Here is a 19,116-nt window from a genome sequence, read left to right as displayed (position 1 = left end):
ACAGGCCTACTCTTTTTTTATTACTATATAACTAATCTATAACCTATTTTCTTATAAAGAATAACTCCCTATATAAGAATCTATATAATAATAAGCTACCTAACGTAGACGTCTTTACCCTTAATAAGTAATATTTATTTATCTTATTTTATAGTATTATACCTAACTCTAGCGTAGCTAAATATTTAATAGCTAGATATAAGCAGTATCTTACCCTTTACTACTAAATAAAAAGAAATCTAGCTATAGATAAGTTATAGGCAGGTAAAGTAAAAATCTGCTTTAGCAGTAGTAACTACTTTAAATTATAAAAAGTAATTAACGTACTAACCCCCTTTAGTATACTAACCTTTTATATAATACTATTAAATACCTTATTTCTACTTTACCTTATAGATATAGATTAGTATAGTATTAAATTTAATAACCTTACTAATAAGCTAATCTAAGGTAACACTATTATACTTACTATTTATAAATAAGGCTATATATAAATACTACTTAATTAATATAAGTAAAGTATTACTTACTACTATCTTATAGATATAAAGTTATAGTAAATTTATTATTACTTTAGCTACCTATTAGTCTAAAGACTTTATTACGTCCTCTAATAATCTAGTAATAAAGTTAAGATTACAGCCTTAGAGAAATTAACTAAGGTCTACTACTACTACTAGATAAATATAAAGGCGCCTAGTTACTTTAAATTTACTTTACGTAATAATAAATATAACTTTAACTATAAGATTATTATTAATATTATTTACCTTAATAGTAACTACCTAGCCTTATATATAGTTAATACTATAATATCTTTTTAAGCAGCCTATTTACTTAAAAATATTACTATAGAGTATATATAAGAGGCACTTTAGATATACTAAATTAATATCTACCTTAGCCTACCTAACTAGATTATTACTAATACTAGCCTAAACTTTTATACTAGTAAATTTAAGTAGTTAGTAAGGTTACTTTATATTAATATTAAAGAAATACTAATTAAAGCCTATAATAGTATTAGTAAGGTTAAAAGATACTACACGCCCCTCTAACGCGCATATAATATCCTTTATAGTAAGGGCTATACACCTAAGGTTACCTTTTAGCTAGCTATTAAAGTAATTAATAATATAGCTAGCCTAAATAGCCTAGTACCTACACTACTAGTCTTTAGCGCCTACCTATAAATCTCTAACTTATTACTACCTTTACTAACCCTACTTAAAAAGGCTAAAGTAGTAAGAAAAATAATAAAGGCTATTTACTAGATCTATATAAAAAGGTAAGTTAATAAGGTAGTAACTATATATAATAGCCTAGATACTATTATAATAGTAGCTTTTCTACTTTAATCTATAGTCTATATCTAGCGTAAAAAAAAAGGCTAGTAAGGCCTCTTTTACCTTATTACTAGTAGTAAGACTACTTATACTATTAACCTCCCTTAAGGCCTATAAACTTTTTATTTAACTATTATTAAACTATACCTTAAAGATACTTATAATAAGTAATAACAGCTACTCTTTAAGGTAAGTAGGTAAGGTAATAAGGAGAATAATAATAATAGTATAGTAGCCTTATTACCTACTAATAACCTTACGCCTACTAAAGAAATATATAACAGTATTACTATTACTATATACCTATAGCTAAAGCAAAAAGCTAGCTACCTATAGAGGTATATTAATTTCTTTAATAAAACTAGCTTTACTATTAGGCCTACTACTTTCTTTACTACTATAAGTATAGTATATATCTTAATAAAAGAAGAAGCTAACTAACTATTATTAATTAAGCTATAGAAAAAAGGCATTATTACTACCCTAAGGAAGCCCTTTAAGTAAGTAACTACTACTAAGATTAAAAGGCTTATTACCTATAAGGTATTTTACTTTATTTAATATAATAAGAATAAGTATACTAAAGTATAAATATTTAAATTATAGATTATTAATAAGGTAAAAGGCTAAAATAAAAAACTATATAAAAAATCCTACTTTATTATCTAAAGATATACTAATAATAGTAAAAAAGTAATTCTTACTTAGTTACTTATAATCTAGTAAGCTAGCTAGCGCCTTATTCTTACTCTTACTTTATCCCTTATCTATAATAATAATAATTTCTTACTTTAGTTATATAATATTACCTAGGCGTATATATAGTTAACTACCTTATTAAATTATATAATTCTTATATACCTTTTATTATAGATATAGAAACTCTATCTAAAGGGCACTATTATATAAGTAGTAAAGCTATTATATAGTATTATAAAGGCAGGCACTTACTAGTAGGTAACATATAGTTACTACTATAAAGAAAAGCTCTAGATAAAGACTTTAACCTTTAATTTATACTTACTAATTACTAATATAAAGAGCCTAGACTTTAAGATTATTAGTATATAGACTAATAATATTATTATCTTTTTAAATAAATCCTTCTCTACCTATAAGGCTAATAAGCTTACTAAGGCTATATTTACTACTAAGAAGAAGTAAATCCTTACTATTAATAACCTGCTTACCTTTAATAGTAGTATAGTATCTCTAACTACTAAAGGGAAGCTCCTTCTCTAATAAAAGGGCTAAGGCAAAAGACTTTAACTTATTAATAAAGAATCTCTATAAGTACTTAAGTAGTACGTTAAGTAATAGGCCTATAGTACGTATATTACGTTAGTCTATTAGCCTAAAGCGTACTTTAACTACTCTATTATAGTATAACACTAATTACCTAATATAAATAAAATTAAGGCACTTAATTATTATATTATATAGTAAATAAATAACCTTAACTATAGTCTGTTATTTTACTTACTTAACCTTAAATTTATAAAGCTTTTTATTTTTATAAATAAATTATTTATAAATAATAAGGACTTTACTTTATAGCTAGGATTTATTATTATTCTTACTAATAAGGCACCTATAAGTACTACTATAGGTAATAGATTTACTATAACTAGTAATATTATTTACTTTAGCTTAATAAAGTATAAGTAAGTTACCTAAAGTGTACTAGCCTTTAAGATCTATAGTATAGTTACTAGCACTAATATTACTTATATACTTAGTATAACTATTATAATAATTACTAACTACCTTAAGCTACTATATATACTAATAATCCTTTATACTAACTTATACTTACTTTATAAGTACCTTATTAAGCTTAAGACTATAAAAAAGAAAAAGCTTATAATTAATATTATAGCCCTTTAGTAGTTATATAAGTAATATAAGGTCTATAAGGTATAATAAATATAAGGTAATAATAATCCTACTAATAGATTTACTAAATTATTACCTAATAAGGCACTAAAATAACTAGTTAGAAATAGGATAGTTTAGATTAGTATAAAGGGATAAGTTTCTTAAGCTATATAATAAATTATATAAACAAAAAGTATTAAATACTTTTAGGCTTTTAATTTTTATTACGTTTTTAAGCTTTTTAGCTACTAGGCAGTATCTAGGCTATTTATAGCAATTTTCTTTTACTTTAGAAAGTTACTAGTGTTAGGATATTTAACTATTTAATAGTAGAGCTAATTTATAGTTACATAATTTACTATTACATGACTTACCCTAGCGGCTTACTTACACCACCATAAATATCCGCAGCAACAACTTCTTCTTCTTTTTCATATCATCTATCTAAACAAGCAACTAGTAGTCAATTAAACTATTACTGCTTTACGATCGCAATCCCTGTGATACCAACAAATACTCATCCAACTATAACCAGGAAGTTAACCCAGCCGTTGTATTGAACCGGTTTCTTTTTGTGGAAGATGTGGAGAAGTTGGGCCGGTATGTTAGTGCCGCGCAGCAATGGAAGCGCCTCATGGAGACAGCCTGCTTCATAGACTTCGTTGAGACAATCAAAGAATTGGAACAAACAGATCGCTTTAAGGTGAACGTTACAAATAGATAGGACTGCGAAGCGTAGAAAATATGGACCAAGCTTTGGGTCAACCACACTTATGCCTTTCATGAGAGCACTAGGCTGGTCATCATTCATCAAGATAACAAAAGCCTGACTTCTTCGAATTCTCTATCTGATTTTATAATAATAAGTAAAACGTAGATCCACGATTCCAGTGTGATGATTGTGGCTTATATAGCATCACACAGATTCTATACAGTAGCTAGTACTTGTATTCATCTAACTTGCATCTACAAGGCTGCAATAACAATGACAAAACGGGAGGTAAAACCTTTAAGAGAACAATGCGACAGCTGCCTTTCCTTACTGCTTCTATAAGCTTAAATTCAAGCTACATAACGATCACTCTTAAGCCGTGTTACCACGGTGTCACGACAGGAACAGTATAGCGCCAATTATTAGATTGAGTAGAAGCGCTATGGTGTCTGTCAATCGCTAACTTGCCATCGGCAGCCTCCCTATGTATGCACACCTTGTCTCTGAACTAGAGAAGCGCTCAAACCCAGTTACTGGTGAGGCCAACTAGGAAAGACCATAGTTTAGTCTCCGTCAGGTGTGCATGTCCCAGTCAGGTGTGCATGGTATTCATCTGACACCCATGAGTCGCGAAGACGTAAAACAGAAAGCTTGGCGCTGTTGGTTAAAAGCCCAGGGCGCTGTTGAAGATCGTCGCAGCCGACGCATCTTTGACACCCGCCGCCGCGACCTTGGCCTTGGCATCCTGACATTTGGTCTTTGCGGCTTGGTTCGCACCACAAACGTTGGTAAGCTGATTGCAAATCTCATTCGTAATGATGTTCGGATTTAGTGCATCCTGCTGCCCCCCCTTGACAAGGGGATCCGTGGGCAGAAACGTGCCCTCATTAGCCTTGCGCCCGGGACGGCCAAGTTTAAAGTCCATAGTCGGAGTGCATTTGCCAAAATCGGCGCCGTTGTTCTCTCGTCTGATAGAGGCAGCTGAGACGCTCATGGCGCCAAGCAAAGCCAAAAGAAGGGTCTTTGAATGCATCTTGTTAAAAAGAATGGGTAATGGACTCGAGTATCTCGGAGCTGGAAAAAAGAATGGAACAAGAGGCCAAAAAAAAGTTCACAGAACTTGGGTGGGAATTGAAATCGGCTAGCGAGGTAATGAGAGACGTTTGGATGCTTTGGGACATATAACATCCTAAGTCCACGACGGCCTGGTCTCCTTTTATATTTGCCGTCATAAAGCAGAAGAGAACCCAGGCCCACGTGGGGCAGCGATGATCTACACAATGATGTTGGATACCGGCATGCCGGTCAGTGTGAGTTCAGACGAGCATGTTTGAGGTTGGTCCTTGCAGATCCAGGAACGTCAGGCCAGGAAGCTCGATCTTGCAACATGATTGGATAGGATCGACGTGTCGCAGTATATTGCGGGACTTATCTGCAAGAGTCAGACAGCGTCACATGAGATGAAGCACGGGAGAAGAACCTGACGCGAAGGGTCACCTGAATTGGCGACTTCACAGGCAAAGCGGTGAACCGGAGACAACCAACTCCTGCGTATTGGGTATACGAAACCTTCGGACTTTTCTGAAGGCGGTAGAATTGTCTCAAAGTCATTAGGGTTTAGAAGGAGAAATGCTATGCTCTAAGCTCTTGTTCGCTGCGCTACCTACCATTACTGCTACTTTCAACCAGGGGAGGTTGCTTCGTTTCTCATATAGGCTTTTCCGGGCCACGCCAGGATCTTTAAATCAATGCCGAAGAGAAAGGTCAAATACCGTATACACTGGTTTAATCCGCCCACATCCACTTTATAGGCTAACTGTAATGGATATAGCGGACGCTGTAATCGGTCTAGCTTACTGGCAGAAACCTAGATCAGATACTGGCAAAAGTAGGGGCAGTCACGTACGTCAGCAGGAAGTTTGGGTGCAAGCTTGGCTGACTGGGTAGGTGGATGGGTGGGTGGGTTAATTGACCGCCTACTATGATAGGCTTAGCTGATAGAAGGCCGCTATATCCCGTACGGTTAGCCTTCAAAGTGGATGTGGGCGGATTAAACCAGTGTATACGGTACTTCTCTTGCCGAGTGCATGCCGATGGTCTCTTGACATCAACGCTATGTGGAGCCCCTACCCACCCTCCTGACACTGATAACAGTGCCGAATGCCGGGACATTGCTCATCCGTAACAAGTTAACAACTAGAATACCGAGGGCATAACCCACTTATATATATGTGGATTCCTACCTTCTACCCCGCTTTCCCTTCTTCAGGCAATTGTAGATATCATCAATCAAGAGTGTGCTGTTTCACCCAGCCGAGAGGGTACGATCTAGGTCACCCCATCTGTGATACCAACAGTCACTTTCTAGAGGTAGGACGCTCTTGTAATTGCGTAGAGAGCGTCAAGCTGAAAGCAGCTACAAGGGCTAGGTCATTTTGAAATGTGAGCTGTTAGTTTCGATTTTCTCTGTTCACGGTATTAAAGAAACGAAGGCTATCATGCAACAATGCGGAGCCGTATTATGTGTATGCATGCGGCGAGGTTGTGTCCATTTTCTACTGTCTATACTAACAATATTTTCAGACATTATTTTGTACATTGAAGTTGCGGACTTTGCTGGGAAGCTATAGAGGTATCAAGTCAAATTCATCGTGGGACCCGTCCATGTGTGTGTATCTCTCAGTGCTAAGCGGTAAGCTAAACATAATCAGAAGTTAGATCTAAACTGGTGCACTCTACGGTGATCGAAACGCTTGATTATTTCTTTCAAATGCCCATCATTATGCTACCGTTTTTAAAACCACTGTGATTTAATTGCTAGGAAATGATTTCGTCGCCGTTGTCCTTGGTATAGAGTAGCGATTTTCTCCTGTGTTTAGGATAACACTTGTAATTTTCTTGACGTCAGAATCATCTTATTCTAATGCTGCTATATTACGCTTCATTAGATAACACAGCTAGTGATTCTAATAGATGTGCTGCTTCTAGCAGGCTCAGCTGCGCTAGTCACTGATTTCGACTGCAGACTGATCCGTGGCATGTTGACATCGGCGGCCCCACTGCTTGCATCACCGGCTTCAAGTGCATTAGGACCAAGTCCCCACGATTTGCAATAGTTCAAGTCTTTTGTCGTAGTACATAAGGCGTTAATTGCTGCTTATAATTAACAGCGTCGTTTTTATAACAGTTATAAGCCTAGTTCGCTCTTATGTGCCAGAATAGCACCAGCCCCAGAGTTTAGCGTTCAAGCGTTATAGACCCTACAGGTTTAAATCCTGCGCAAGCCATAGACAGGGAGCGTTTTAACTCTAGTAGATATAAAGTGTCTTAGAAAGTGAGCCTAGGGGGGTGGCTATAATAGCTTCCCTGTTAACCTAGTGATTATATAGGCAGACAGATTATAAAGATAGATCTCTGCGATCTAGGGGGGTGTGTCGTAGTACATAAGGCGTTAATTGCTGCTTGCGATTAACGGCGTCGTTTTTGCAACATCTTTCTAAGTCACTACCGTAGACACTGGTTAAATCGAATAACCGCTAGTGGACGAGCTAGCTGATATTAGCTAGCGTATATCCACTACGCTAAGCCTAAAATAGAAGGCGGTCAACCCACCTATCCACCCACTTACCTATCCACCTATTTGCTTGCCAGCCAGCCCATCTATAGTTAACTTTACTAACCTATTAACCCACCACGATATTTATAATGCCTGACCGCCTGCCGCTAGGCGAAGTTAACCTAAATATACTACCGTTACGCAAGAAGATAGGTAAAACGCTTATGCCTATTGTTAAGTAATAATATACACTAATAAAGCTAATTTAATAGGTTAAATAGTTGTATTCTTAGTAAAAGAAAATAAAGGTATTAACTTACCTTAAGCACTACTGCTACCTAATTAATCTATTAAAGTAACTATAACAGTAATAGGCTAGTAATACCTATCTTAACCTAGCTAACGGCCTCTGCCGCCTAACCTGTTAAGAGGCTGCTACCTACTTTAAGATACCCCTTATAATAGTTATTTAGTAGTACTAATAATAAGATACTATTAACCTAACTATATCTATATGTTATAATAGATAACTAAAGTGGCCTAAAATAGAGGCTAAACTTTATAGCTACTTTTAGTAATAATAAGCCTATAATAAGGTTATTACTACTTAATAGTTTAAGCAGGAGGCCTAAGCCTTTTTTACTGCTATATACCCTAACGCCTTTATAGCTAGTAACCTACTAACCTATACCTACCTCTTCTAATTCTCTATAGGTTAGTTTATTAGCTTTTATATATAATAAGGTATTTTATACTGCTAGCTTATAAAGTAAGCCTTAAAGTTACTTACTAAATACCTTATAATTATTACTAACTTCTTTTACTTTAACTAGTAGGTTAGTTAGCCTTTATTAGCCTGCTAGCCTATTAGCAGCCTCTAATTTCCCTCTAACCGTATTATTAACTTTAATAAGACCTCTATCCCTTTTAAATACCTTAATAGATTAACTTAGTTAGCCTAAGGGGCCTGTACTATAGCTAGTAAAAGTGACTATAGTGGCTAGAGTAAGCAGTAAGCCACTTTAATCCTTTATATCTTTACTAATAGGATTTAACAGCTGCCACCTAAGTTAATTTTTTACAGCTAGCTAGGTAGCTACCTTATAGTACATAAAGGTGACTTATATAGTAATAAGGTAATAGTTAAGTATAATAATATAGCTTATAATAATAAATACCTCCTTAGGTAGTAGCTAACTAATAAATTCTTCCCTCTTATAGTAAGGTAAAAGTATCTATTAGTTATAAATATTACTACCTTTTATAAGACCCCTATAATACTATTATAACTTTATTCTTATTATATTACCTCTAGCCTTATACTGCCTAGTATAACCTCCCTCTTTTAACCTCTAGATACTACTATTAATAAGCCCTTTGTAAGATAATTGCTTGGTTAACAACTAACTAGACGAAAAGGTCTAGTCTTGCTTCCTCTAATGTTAGAGGAACAAGACAGAAGCGTGCTTAAGTACTCTAGGTCTCTATTTCCTTACACCCTTTAAGTAGTAGTTATCTAAAGTAATAGACAAATATATGTAGTAAAAAGAGTAAGCTGCTGCCTGCTAGCCTAGTAAGCCTATCTAGCTAATTTAACCTATCTAGCCTAGCTAGTCTAGCCAGCCTATTAAGTGGTCTATATTAATAAAACGTATTATAGTTACCTATACTATTATAATAGCTACCTATTACCTAGCTAAAAGGGGTAATATAGTCTAGTAATCCTTTCTTTAGTATAGGATTAGTACTAATCTAGATAAGAGCGATATTAATAAGATTTAGATTAAGGACATACTAAATAAGAAGATATTATAGGATAGTTAGGATAACTTTAACTATAACGCCTATATAAAGAAGGAAATTAAGGAAGTAGCCTAAGAGATATCTAATAATAATATAAATAACGACTACTAAGAGTATATATCTCTAGCTAAAGACGTCTATTAAGCTATTAAAGGTAGTTTAACAAGGCCATAGGAGATCTAGCAAGATGTAGAAGGATAGGAGGAAAGCTAATACGAATTTAAAGTCTGTTTGCTAGCCCTTGCCACCTAATTTGCTTCTGACGTACATGACTAACCCCTGCTTTTGCCACTTCTAGACCCCTGCTTCTGCCAGCACACTATACCCATTACAGCGGCCACGATACCCCTTACCGTTAGCTTGCTCACTAGCGGTTATTCGATTTAACCAGTGTCTACGGTATTAGTACTTTGGCAAAAGGTGTCGACCACCGAAATCTAAATGCCAAAAGCACTTACTTATTGGACCAGCGCTTGTTTACCTTCCCGTACTCTAACAGTTTCTTTGCAGGGCGTGATTATGGGACTGCAACCCTGAGGCCAATAACGAGGTTGTTCACCGTCAGTAGCTGAGAATGTGGCCGCGGCTGGCGCCAAGTCCCGCCGGAGACCGGCGGACTTTGGGCTCTCTTGCTTATCAGATAGTTCTTCGCTTGCCCATTTGGTCCAATAATAGGGCCATGCTCTACGCGACCGGGGCTCCCTCGGCGGAAGTCGCGGACAAACAAGTCGGATTTAGACGGGGGCAGACTAGGGAAATTTAAGTTGAAATAAGAGTCTTGCTCAAGAATCAAGGTGATCCGCACAAAAACGAATCTGTGACCACGTCGTGGCTCGGTCAAATTTAGTAGACGATCCCGAATACCCTGCCACCCACCCCAGTAAGATGTTCGAAAATTGGTACTCCGATCGAGATGCTCAGCTTATTTGCTGAAAGGATATTATTATCTACTACTACTAGGGACGGATATTTTTGCTCCTTCCGAGCAACTAGTATGCGCTTTTGTCGAAATCGTACAGCGTCTTCTTTTTCCTTTTCAAGTAATATTTCTTTCGTAACTCCACAGAAGGATCATTTCATCTCATCACAGGTCTCTCGATCAAGCTCCAGCGGCCAGATTAGAAGCCTGAGAAGTAATAACAAGACCAGCAACGGCGGCTGAGGTCAAAGTGGACATGACACCAGAGATCAAAGCAGAGATGGCCATGGAACTGACATCACCTCCACGGCTCGGAGCCAGCTGACCCAGGATACCAATTTGAATACCCAGAGAGCCGATATTGCCAAATCCGCAGAGGGCATAGGTGGCAATGAGCTGAGAACGAGGCGAAAGATCAAGGTACTCGGGCGTCTTCATCGCAGAGAAGGCGACATATTCGTTCTGCCAACAATCAGTATCTGAAAGGGAACGGCACAATATGCACGCAGGCAAATTGAGGTTTGAACTTACGGCGATGACCTTCATAGCGATCAGACGGGCGACTTTGAGCAAGTCTCCATTACGGGGAACACCCAGGAGAAAGGCAATCGGGTAGAAAAGGTAACCAGTGATGAGGTTGAGAGTCAGGTCAGGGTCGTTAATGTTTAGGTAACTTCCCCACCAGGTCAACAGGCCATCAACGAGACCGATGAAAGCCAGGATGCAGAGAATCGAGGCAACAATCGTTCCGGCGATCTTGATACCCAACCACGCACCATTGGCGAAAGCGTGCATGGCGTTCTTCGCCTCGTGCTCGTCATCGTCAGGGATGACAACTTTCCCAGCGGTCAAAGTTTCTTCCTTCTCGGGGTAGCGTAGCTTGGAGATGGCGATCGAGGCCGGAATTGACATGACGCACGACGATACCATTGCCTGGGCGTTGAGACCCAGGTTGATATATGCCACAAGAGTGGATCCAGAAATGGTTGCGAAACCACAGGTCATGATCTGGTGGATTTCGGCCTTGGTCATGTGGGGGACGAAGGGACGGACCAGCATGGCAGACTCGCCCTGGCCAATGAAGGGAGTGGCAGCGGCAACGACAGCCTCGGCACCAGACACCTCGAGCGCCCAGAACACGAAGGTCGCGAGCTTTCCAATGAACCACTGGAGGAAACCAACGTAGTACAGGACTTGGACAATTGCCACGAAGAAGATGATGGGGGGAATCACTCCGCTGATGAACCAGTGAAGGTCAATCACGCTTTCGGCAGTCAGGAAAGCGGTTCCCTGGTTGGCGAAACCGAGTAAGTCGCCCGCACGATCCGCAATGAACTTGAAGATGTCGTAACCAACACCAGTACGGAGGACGAATAGTGCGATGATGTACTGTGACAACATGCCGCCAATAACAGGACGCCAGTTGATACGCCTGCGGTTGTTGGATGTCGCCCAGAACGCAAACAGGATGACGACGAGACCAAAGATGGAAACCGCACGGTTCTCGCGAGTGTTGTCGGCCGATTCTTCAGAGACGAACGAGCCAACGAGCATTACGGCGAGCGTCAATGCAGCACCAGCAAAGGTACGGAACTTGGCAGGGATTAAGTTGTATATGAACACGGCGCTGTGCTGCCATGCAAATTTGATCGGCCGGGAAACGTAGGAGCTCGGAACGTAAAAGAAGAGGATGCGAAGAGAGATGCCGAGCCAGACGAGGAACGGAACAACCCAGTTCTTGTCGTTGCGGTGCAGGACGAGCGAAGCAATCCACCAGCCGGTGAAAAGGCAGAAGAAGAATGCGTGGGCAGCCCACTTGTGACGGCGGTAGAGAGTTCCAATCTTGGAGGGCTTCTTCTCCCCTTCCTCGTTGGAAACAACGCCAGTCTTTTCACCATCGTAGTCGGGGGGACCACTGAGCTTGTCGCCCTTCTCGATGTCATGGGAGTGGCTCTGGTGCGGGACTGTTGAGTCGCCGGTTCGTGCGTAGGTCACGTTGTCCTCGTGACCCTTGGCATCTACGCGGTCGCTGTGGTGCAGATGTTGGTGATGGTGTTGGTTGTTGATCTCCAGCGCCGGGTCCGAGTTGCGGCGGGGTGGCGTGCTGCCACTGGAGGTGTTGGTCTGACCAACCTCGGTCACCTGAGAAGCCATAACTGACGAGATTTCGGGGCACGCCGACGGACGAAGAGGAAGCTTCTTGGAAGAATCGACAATGAATTCTTCGAGAATCTGCCAATAGTGCCGTGGGTTGCACACTTGAACGTGCCCTGTGGTTGCGGAAAAAGGGTCGACGGTGAGGAACTCGAGGAGAGGGGAGCTGCGCGACACAGACGAGAACCTCGAGACGCAGTCCCTGTTAATTACGCGTCCATGGGGAGGAGGGCCTTTTTAACAACTTCAGTGCGACATTCCAGGACACCGAAAGTAGTGCCGAGGCTACGTTCGACACGTTATCTGTACCGCAAACCATGCCTACGACTTGTCGAGCTTATCAGCACTCAGCCGGGGGGTATGGGGGGATGGAGTTCGCCGTCCTTTTGGTGTGGAGGAACCCTTCACGCGGTTAAGTGCCCATCTTGGCGGTTGGCCCAGATTCTGAACGGCCACGCAGCCAACAGGGACGCGGGTTGGGGACAGGGTTCACGGGGCGCGGGATTGTCAGGAAATGGCTACACCAGGGTTGGAAGGCCGGGGGTGTGTGGGAATCTGGGCGCTGGGGAACTGGAGATAACGACATCTTCCGAGAACGAACCAGCAGCAAGTTTTTCGGTCCTTTTCTCTCTTCATGGCTGCGCAACCTTGGGTGACAAACTTGCGTCCACTCAGCTTACCAAATCACTCTATGCATTATCTTACAGCGGCTCTTTTCGGCTCTCTTCGGCCTTTGAGAACGTGTGCCTATTCTGGATGGAAGAAGCCTGAAGAAAGCATAGGTGGTGCTTTTCTGATCGTGTCTTGCATGCCCCCCACTGTCACGCATTCAAGGGAGTTAGAGTACCGGATGGGATACCCAGAGAGTAAAGTCTACACTAATTCCGGGATCCCTTCAATCGTTTCCCGGCGTATTGCGATAAGGAGTGGGCTTTTTATCTCCTCCCTTCACGATTGAAATACATGTATTACTTTTTTTTTCACAATTGACCAGGATTATCTGGTGCGGCCAACAGCACGGACTCTCTCGCAGGCCCGGACCAAGACCTTTAGCTGTTGATATCGGTGGCAAAACTAACGGCGCGCTTCCGCTTCTGGAAGGTTGATGGAACGACGTGGACTTGCAGTGGAGTCAACCGAAATTGGAGAGACGAGACTGGACGTGGAAGAGCCAGTCTAGCAAAACTGCAGGGTTCCCTTACCATAGTGAACCTCCACACCAGTAGGCGAGGGTGTAAGCATACGGGTGCCGGCATCGTTGGACAGGTGCCATTGGTTGCCCGCCTAAAACAAAAAGCCATGGGCAGGGTGCGCACGAATCATGGCCCATGAGTATCTTCTTGCTAGGATCATTGTCAAGTAGAAGCCGCCAATAAAACTGGACAAAAGATGCTCAGAGGACGGCGTCCATTCCTCAAGTGAAGAGCAACAGAGACCGCTGATAGGTTCAAGACCGGGCTTCAGGCTTGTGCGATGAAGGGGTATTGAAAATCTTTCCGCTCTGCTGGGCGTATTTGTGGCGAAGGGGCCGAGACACCAAGGCCCTAAGAAACGCACGAAGTGACCCCCGACCCGTCAGGGAGACAGGAAAATATACGGAAGATTGAAGCTGATTGGGAATGGCTGCATCAGCCACCACAGCGCTACCAGCGCCATGGATCAAACGGGCATCGGGAAAGCCGGGAGCCAGAGACAACCGCGCCGGGGTCACCATAGCCTTAGAACATTCCTGTAGACCGATTCTTGCTCAGTTTCCGTACTATCTATGTAAGCCCAGTGATGGAGGGTGGTAAGATCAATGATAGAGGGGGACTTAGGTACGTATCCAAGGCAGAGTCAGTCTCTTGATAGGTTGCATAGCTACCGGTAGGTCCGTACCTTGTACCTTGTAACCAAGAGCCACGGTTCGCATTGCGCGCACAGTCTGTAGTGAGACTGGATGAACCCTCGAAGTTGTCAGCTTGGCCTGCCATCTGAATCGTAGTATTTCGCAAGCGACTCCAATGAAGGGATGGTCTGGCCAGACAAATGATCCGGGCGTCGCATGCGGCAATGATAGACTGCGCAGGAAAGAAGTATCCCTTTAGATTACCATGATATTATCCAGTACACCAGATAGGGGCCGAGAAGCCAAAATATGGCAAGCCAAGCTCTAAAGTTCCTAAGAACACGAGCCTGATATCGGCTTGCCACGCGATATACGCACGCGGCACAAGCATAGGTTATCTTGGCGGCAACTTTCCAGTCGCCATGTGCCAGGTATCTTAGGGCACGGCATAGGACAGCAGGACGTGCCCCACGCAGCCGGGGAAGATGAGCAGGGTTGCTCAGCCTGTCAGGACGCTGGAAGTACCCGTCGTATCTTTGCACCCAATCCAGCCAATGACCGCGTGCGTCGTCGTTAGAGTACGGATACCTAGCCTACCAACGACAAAAGTGCCATACCTTTTGGGTTTTCAGCTTCGGTCGGCTCCGCCATACCCATTGAGCCAGTTAAACCGCTGGTCAGGATTCTTGGGCAAAATTTGTGGTGTCACTACAGATATCCAATGATAAGCTTCTAGGTAAGCTCCGACAGCGTCCATCCGTACGGAATTACAATTGTGCCTCCTTGGCTGTCCTCCGCCGCTCACTTATCGGCACATATACAACACGCAGGTAATAGAGGATTTGAGTTGCCTAATCAGGAGAGCTGCTGCTGTCAGCACCAACGAAACGAAACGTTTATGGAGGATAATTACGAGCAGTCGGCGTTCCCCACCGCGTCGCACGGTGAGGACGACAAGCATTAATGCTCTTTCTCTCACCCATTGGCCACAGGTCCAAGAGACGCTAGCCCGTGTGGACGTCTCCGCCCCCAGATCCATCACCGCAGATCGCCGCGTAAGAACGCCGTTTGCTTAGATCAACTTCGCGACTCCGCTCTCAGGCGTTTGGTTTCATAAATCTACGGTTGCCAGTAAAATGCTAGTGTGCTTTTAGTAGTCTGACAATAATTTAAGCCTATTTTAGAAAATTATTATGTTAGCGCCAGCAAAAAAAAGCCTACAACAGCATTCTAACCTACCAGGCGGGTGACAAAATAAGCCGCACTCACAAATTACAGAGGTCAATTTGAGTCCCCATACGCTAAAATATAGGGTGTATAGGTATTCTTTCGTTATGTAACTCCCTAACATACTGGAGATCCCCAAGGCACAGGTCACCTTAAGTTAACTTTACTGAGTGCGGGTTTTTTTTTTGGCACCCGCTTGCCTACCTAGCTAATCAGACCATTAGATTCCCTACAGGCCTATAATAGTTATGTAAAGTTAAAAACTCCTTAGTTTAGTTGCTAGTAAGTTAACAAACCCCTTTTAGTGTTTTAACAGCCCTCTAGCTACTACTACTATAGTACACCTAAATAGTATATACTACTACACTAATATGACTGACTAACCTAGACCCTAACTACTAACCCTATACATCTTTTATATATACTTTTATAGATGTTGTAAAGGGCTGGCACTACCTTCTAACAGGTGTATAGCAACTTGATATAATTAATCTAAGATAAGGGGAAAAGGAGGTTATTCTACAGTGTGCGCCTTATGCGCGTAGTGTTGAATAGGTGTGCTAACTAAGCGATAACTAAGCGCAATGTGCAGAGAGTTAACAAAAAAAATATAAACTTAATACAAGTGTTAAGGACTTTTAAGTGTAGCTAAAGTATATATATATATATATATACTAGCCTATATAGTGTATATAAATATGTATAGAAATATAGTTTAGACTAAACCTATTTTTTAATACTTAGTAATACTTTTATTTTCTTTTTAAAAAGTTGTCAAATGTGGCGGAATTACACGTGAATTAACCGGCGAATGCACGGTTGCCCTACGGCGAATCGTCGGGGAATGGGCGGTGAATTGGCCCCACTTTCGGGGCCAATTCACCAATAATATCGCTAGGATTGGCCGGGGATTTCCTAACCAAGAAATAGGGGGTTTTCCTTATTTCTATAGTAATTTACTATAGATATATAACATATAACAGAATTAATTAAGTAACTATTATAATCCCTATAATTTAATAATTAATAGTCTAATACGTATGTCTATAATAACTAATATACCTATTTACTAATTAAATACTATTATAATAATTAATAAGAACTATAATAATAAGGTAACTATCTTATAATTATATAGTAATTAGTTTATATAGCTTAACGCTATCTAAGTAAAAGTAAAGCGTTATAATCTCTAGGAGTATATTAACCTAGAGGTTATAGCAGCAGACTAATTAATCCTTAAGATATATCTAAAAAAACTAATAAAGCTGCTTATAACGTAATATCTATACGCCTTAACTAAGGATAAGCTTACTACTTACTAAGAGGTTACTATAGCTATAGTAATTACTAGGATATTCTAGTAAGTAACTATATAGCTATATATAGTAAGAAGTAAGGCTATTATAGCTATACCTAATAGGCTTATATATAAAACTAAATATATAATAACACTAGATAATCTTAACTTATATAATCTTATATACTTAAATAGTAGGATAAGCTACTATTATAAGGAAGTACGTAAGTATACTACTTAGTAAAAAAATATTAAAGATATAGCTAATATAATTAAATCTACTATATCTATAGATTTTTAAGAAAGATATTATAAATCTAATAAATTACTAGCTAAATAGCTTAATAAGCCTAGCGTAGTAGTAAGAATAACTAAAGAAGAGTATATAAAATACGCCTATAATAAATATAGTAAAGTGTTAGTAAAAGCCTAGTAAAAGGCCTTAACTACTAAAAAAGATCTTACTATATAGCTTAATAAATAGAATATAGCCTATAGTAAATTAGTATAAGTTAATTTACCTAACTACTAATAGCTATTAATCTAGTTTAATAACCTTACTACTACTTTATAAAGTAGCTTACTTAGCTTCTAGCTAGATTTATATATAGTAACTAGTAAAATAATAAGTAACTAGAAAAATCTTAACTAGTAGTCTTTCTATAAGATAGCACTAGAGAGGGTTAAAGCCCTTACTAATAACTTACTACACTATAGCTAAGCAGGCTGTAGTATATTTAGCCTAACTAAAAGTAATAGTAATAATAACTTAATATATAGTAAAGACGTAGTAAAAAAAAATAAATTAACTAATAAGAGATATTACTATTAATAAAGTGTAAGTAAAAAGCTAAAGTGCTTTATATACTTTAATCCTAATTTATTATAACTTTACTACTTTATAAATAAGTTATAAAGGCCTAATAATTAGTAGGTAAATACATAACGTTAGTAATAAATTAATAAGTATATAGTAAGTAATCCTAACTTTACTAAATAAGTATAAAGAATTAAGGCTAAGTTATATTAACTATATAGTAAATACTATATAAAGGTAGCTTTTTATACTACTTTATAAGGCTATAAGCTAGGTAATTTAGCCTTACTTAATTTAGGCACTACTAACTATATATTTAACTATATATTATAGTTTATTATATTAGTAGTAGCCCTAATTAGTAATTATATTTAGGCTAGTACTACCTAAGTTATAATTAAAGGATATAGTATTATAAAGATTACTTTAAAAGGTGCTAATAGCTTACTAATAAAGCTTTATATATATAACGTAATATATTATAATATATTTACTATATTACTTATTTCCTTTATAAGGCTATACTAGTAAGGTATATAATAGGATATAAGCCTAGGTAATAATTACCTAAGGTATATAGATTACAGCCTTATAGGCTATATTAAGGAACAAGCTAACTAATAAGTGCTTAAATATTATAAGTAATATAGCTATAGCTAAGAAAGTAAAAGCGCTTTTACTATACACTTTACTAATAATTTACTACTAACCCTATAAGTAAGAAATAAATATATAACGTTAACGTAGTAATAACTACTTTATAGTAATATAATAATATAGTATAAGCGTCTTAGCTACCTAGGTGCTAAGGCTTTATAAAAGATTATAAATACTATACGTAAAGTATATTTAACCTAAGTTAACACTATAATAATATAAGACTATAATTTATATAGTCTTAGTAAGATAAGGCAGTAGATTTACTACTAGCCTTATAAATCTATTATAAATATAGCGCTAGGTAATTACCTAGTGCTAGACTTTTATAATTTTAAATAAGGCTATATAGGATACTACTTAGTAATAATAATCTTAGATTAGGTAATAGGCCTTATATAGGATTTCTACCTATATAGCTGCTACTAAGATACTATTAACTTGATAATAAGGGGCTTCCTTATAATACTAAAAACTAAATATTTAATTACACTAAAAGTTATTAAGGCTAACTAAGAAATCTTACGCCTTAAGTAACTTATAGATACGCTCTTTAATTATAGAATCTTTATTAAGCTGTTAGTAGTAAATACCTAGGCTTAAAACAGTAGTACTAAGTAAATTACTATAATTATTAAACTTAAGGCGTAATATATATAGATTAATATAAAATTACCTAAAGTCCTATAGCTTAAAATTATAACTATAGCTATATACCTTTATAATTAAATACTATTAGTAGCTTAGGGGTAGAAATCCTTATATTAATTATTTTACTTATATTTTATACTTAATAAGCACGCTAAGCCTTTACTAATAGTAAAGCTAGATCTTTTATATTTATAAGCCTATAGCTACTAAGTATATATACTAATAGCAGACGTATAACTATTATAAAACTACTAGTAAAAGCTTACTA

General features: G+C 38.6%; 2 protein-coding genes across 2 annotated transcripts; both read right to left on the bottom strand.

Annotated features, from left to right (window-relative positions):
- Nucleotides 1-4,600: 4,600 nt before the first annotated feature.
- Nucleotides 4,601-4,969, bottom strand: GLRG_08261 (uncharacterized protein; the record flags this gene model as incomplete). The annotated part of the gene is made up of 1 exon (XM_008098946.1): nucleotides 4,601-4,969. The coding sequence occupies one exon, from the start codon at nucleotides 4,967-4,969 to the stop codon at nucleotides 4,601-4,603; it is 369 nt and encodes a 122-aa protein (XP_008097137.1).
- A 5,425-nt stretch (nucleotides 4,970-10,394) lies between these two features.
- GLRG_08260 (NupC family nucleoside transporter) lies at nucleotides 10,395-12,368 on the bottom strand (the record flags this gene model as incomplete). Its single annotated transcript, XM_008098945.1, has 2 exons — nucleotides 10,395-10,676; nucleotides 10,746-12,368. 2 exons carry the CDS (start codon nucleotides 12,366-12,368, stop codon nucleotides 10,395-10,397), a joined length of 1,905 nt encoding a protein of 634 aa, XP_008097136.1.
- Between the last annotated feature and the right edge of the window lie 6,748 nt (nucleotides 12,369-19,116).

This window comes from Colletotrichum graminicola, assembly GCF_000149035.1.
Source record: "Colletotrichum graminicola M1.001 genomic scaffold supercont1.37, whole genome shotgun sequence".
NCBI lineage: Eukaryota > Fungi > Ascomycota > Sordariomycetes > Glomerellales > Glomerellaceae > Colletotrichum > Colletotrichum graminicola.
This window is presented reverse-complemented; position numbering and strand designations above follow the sequence as displayed.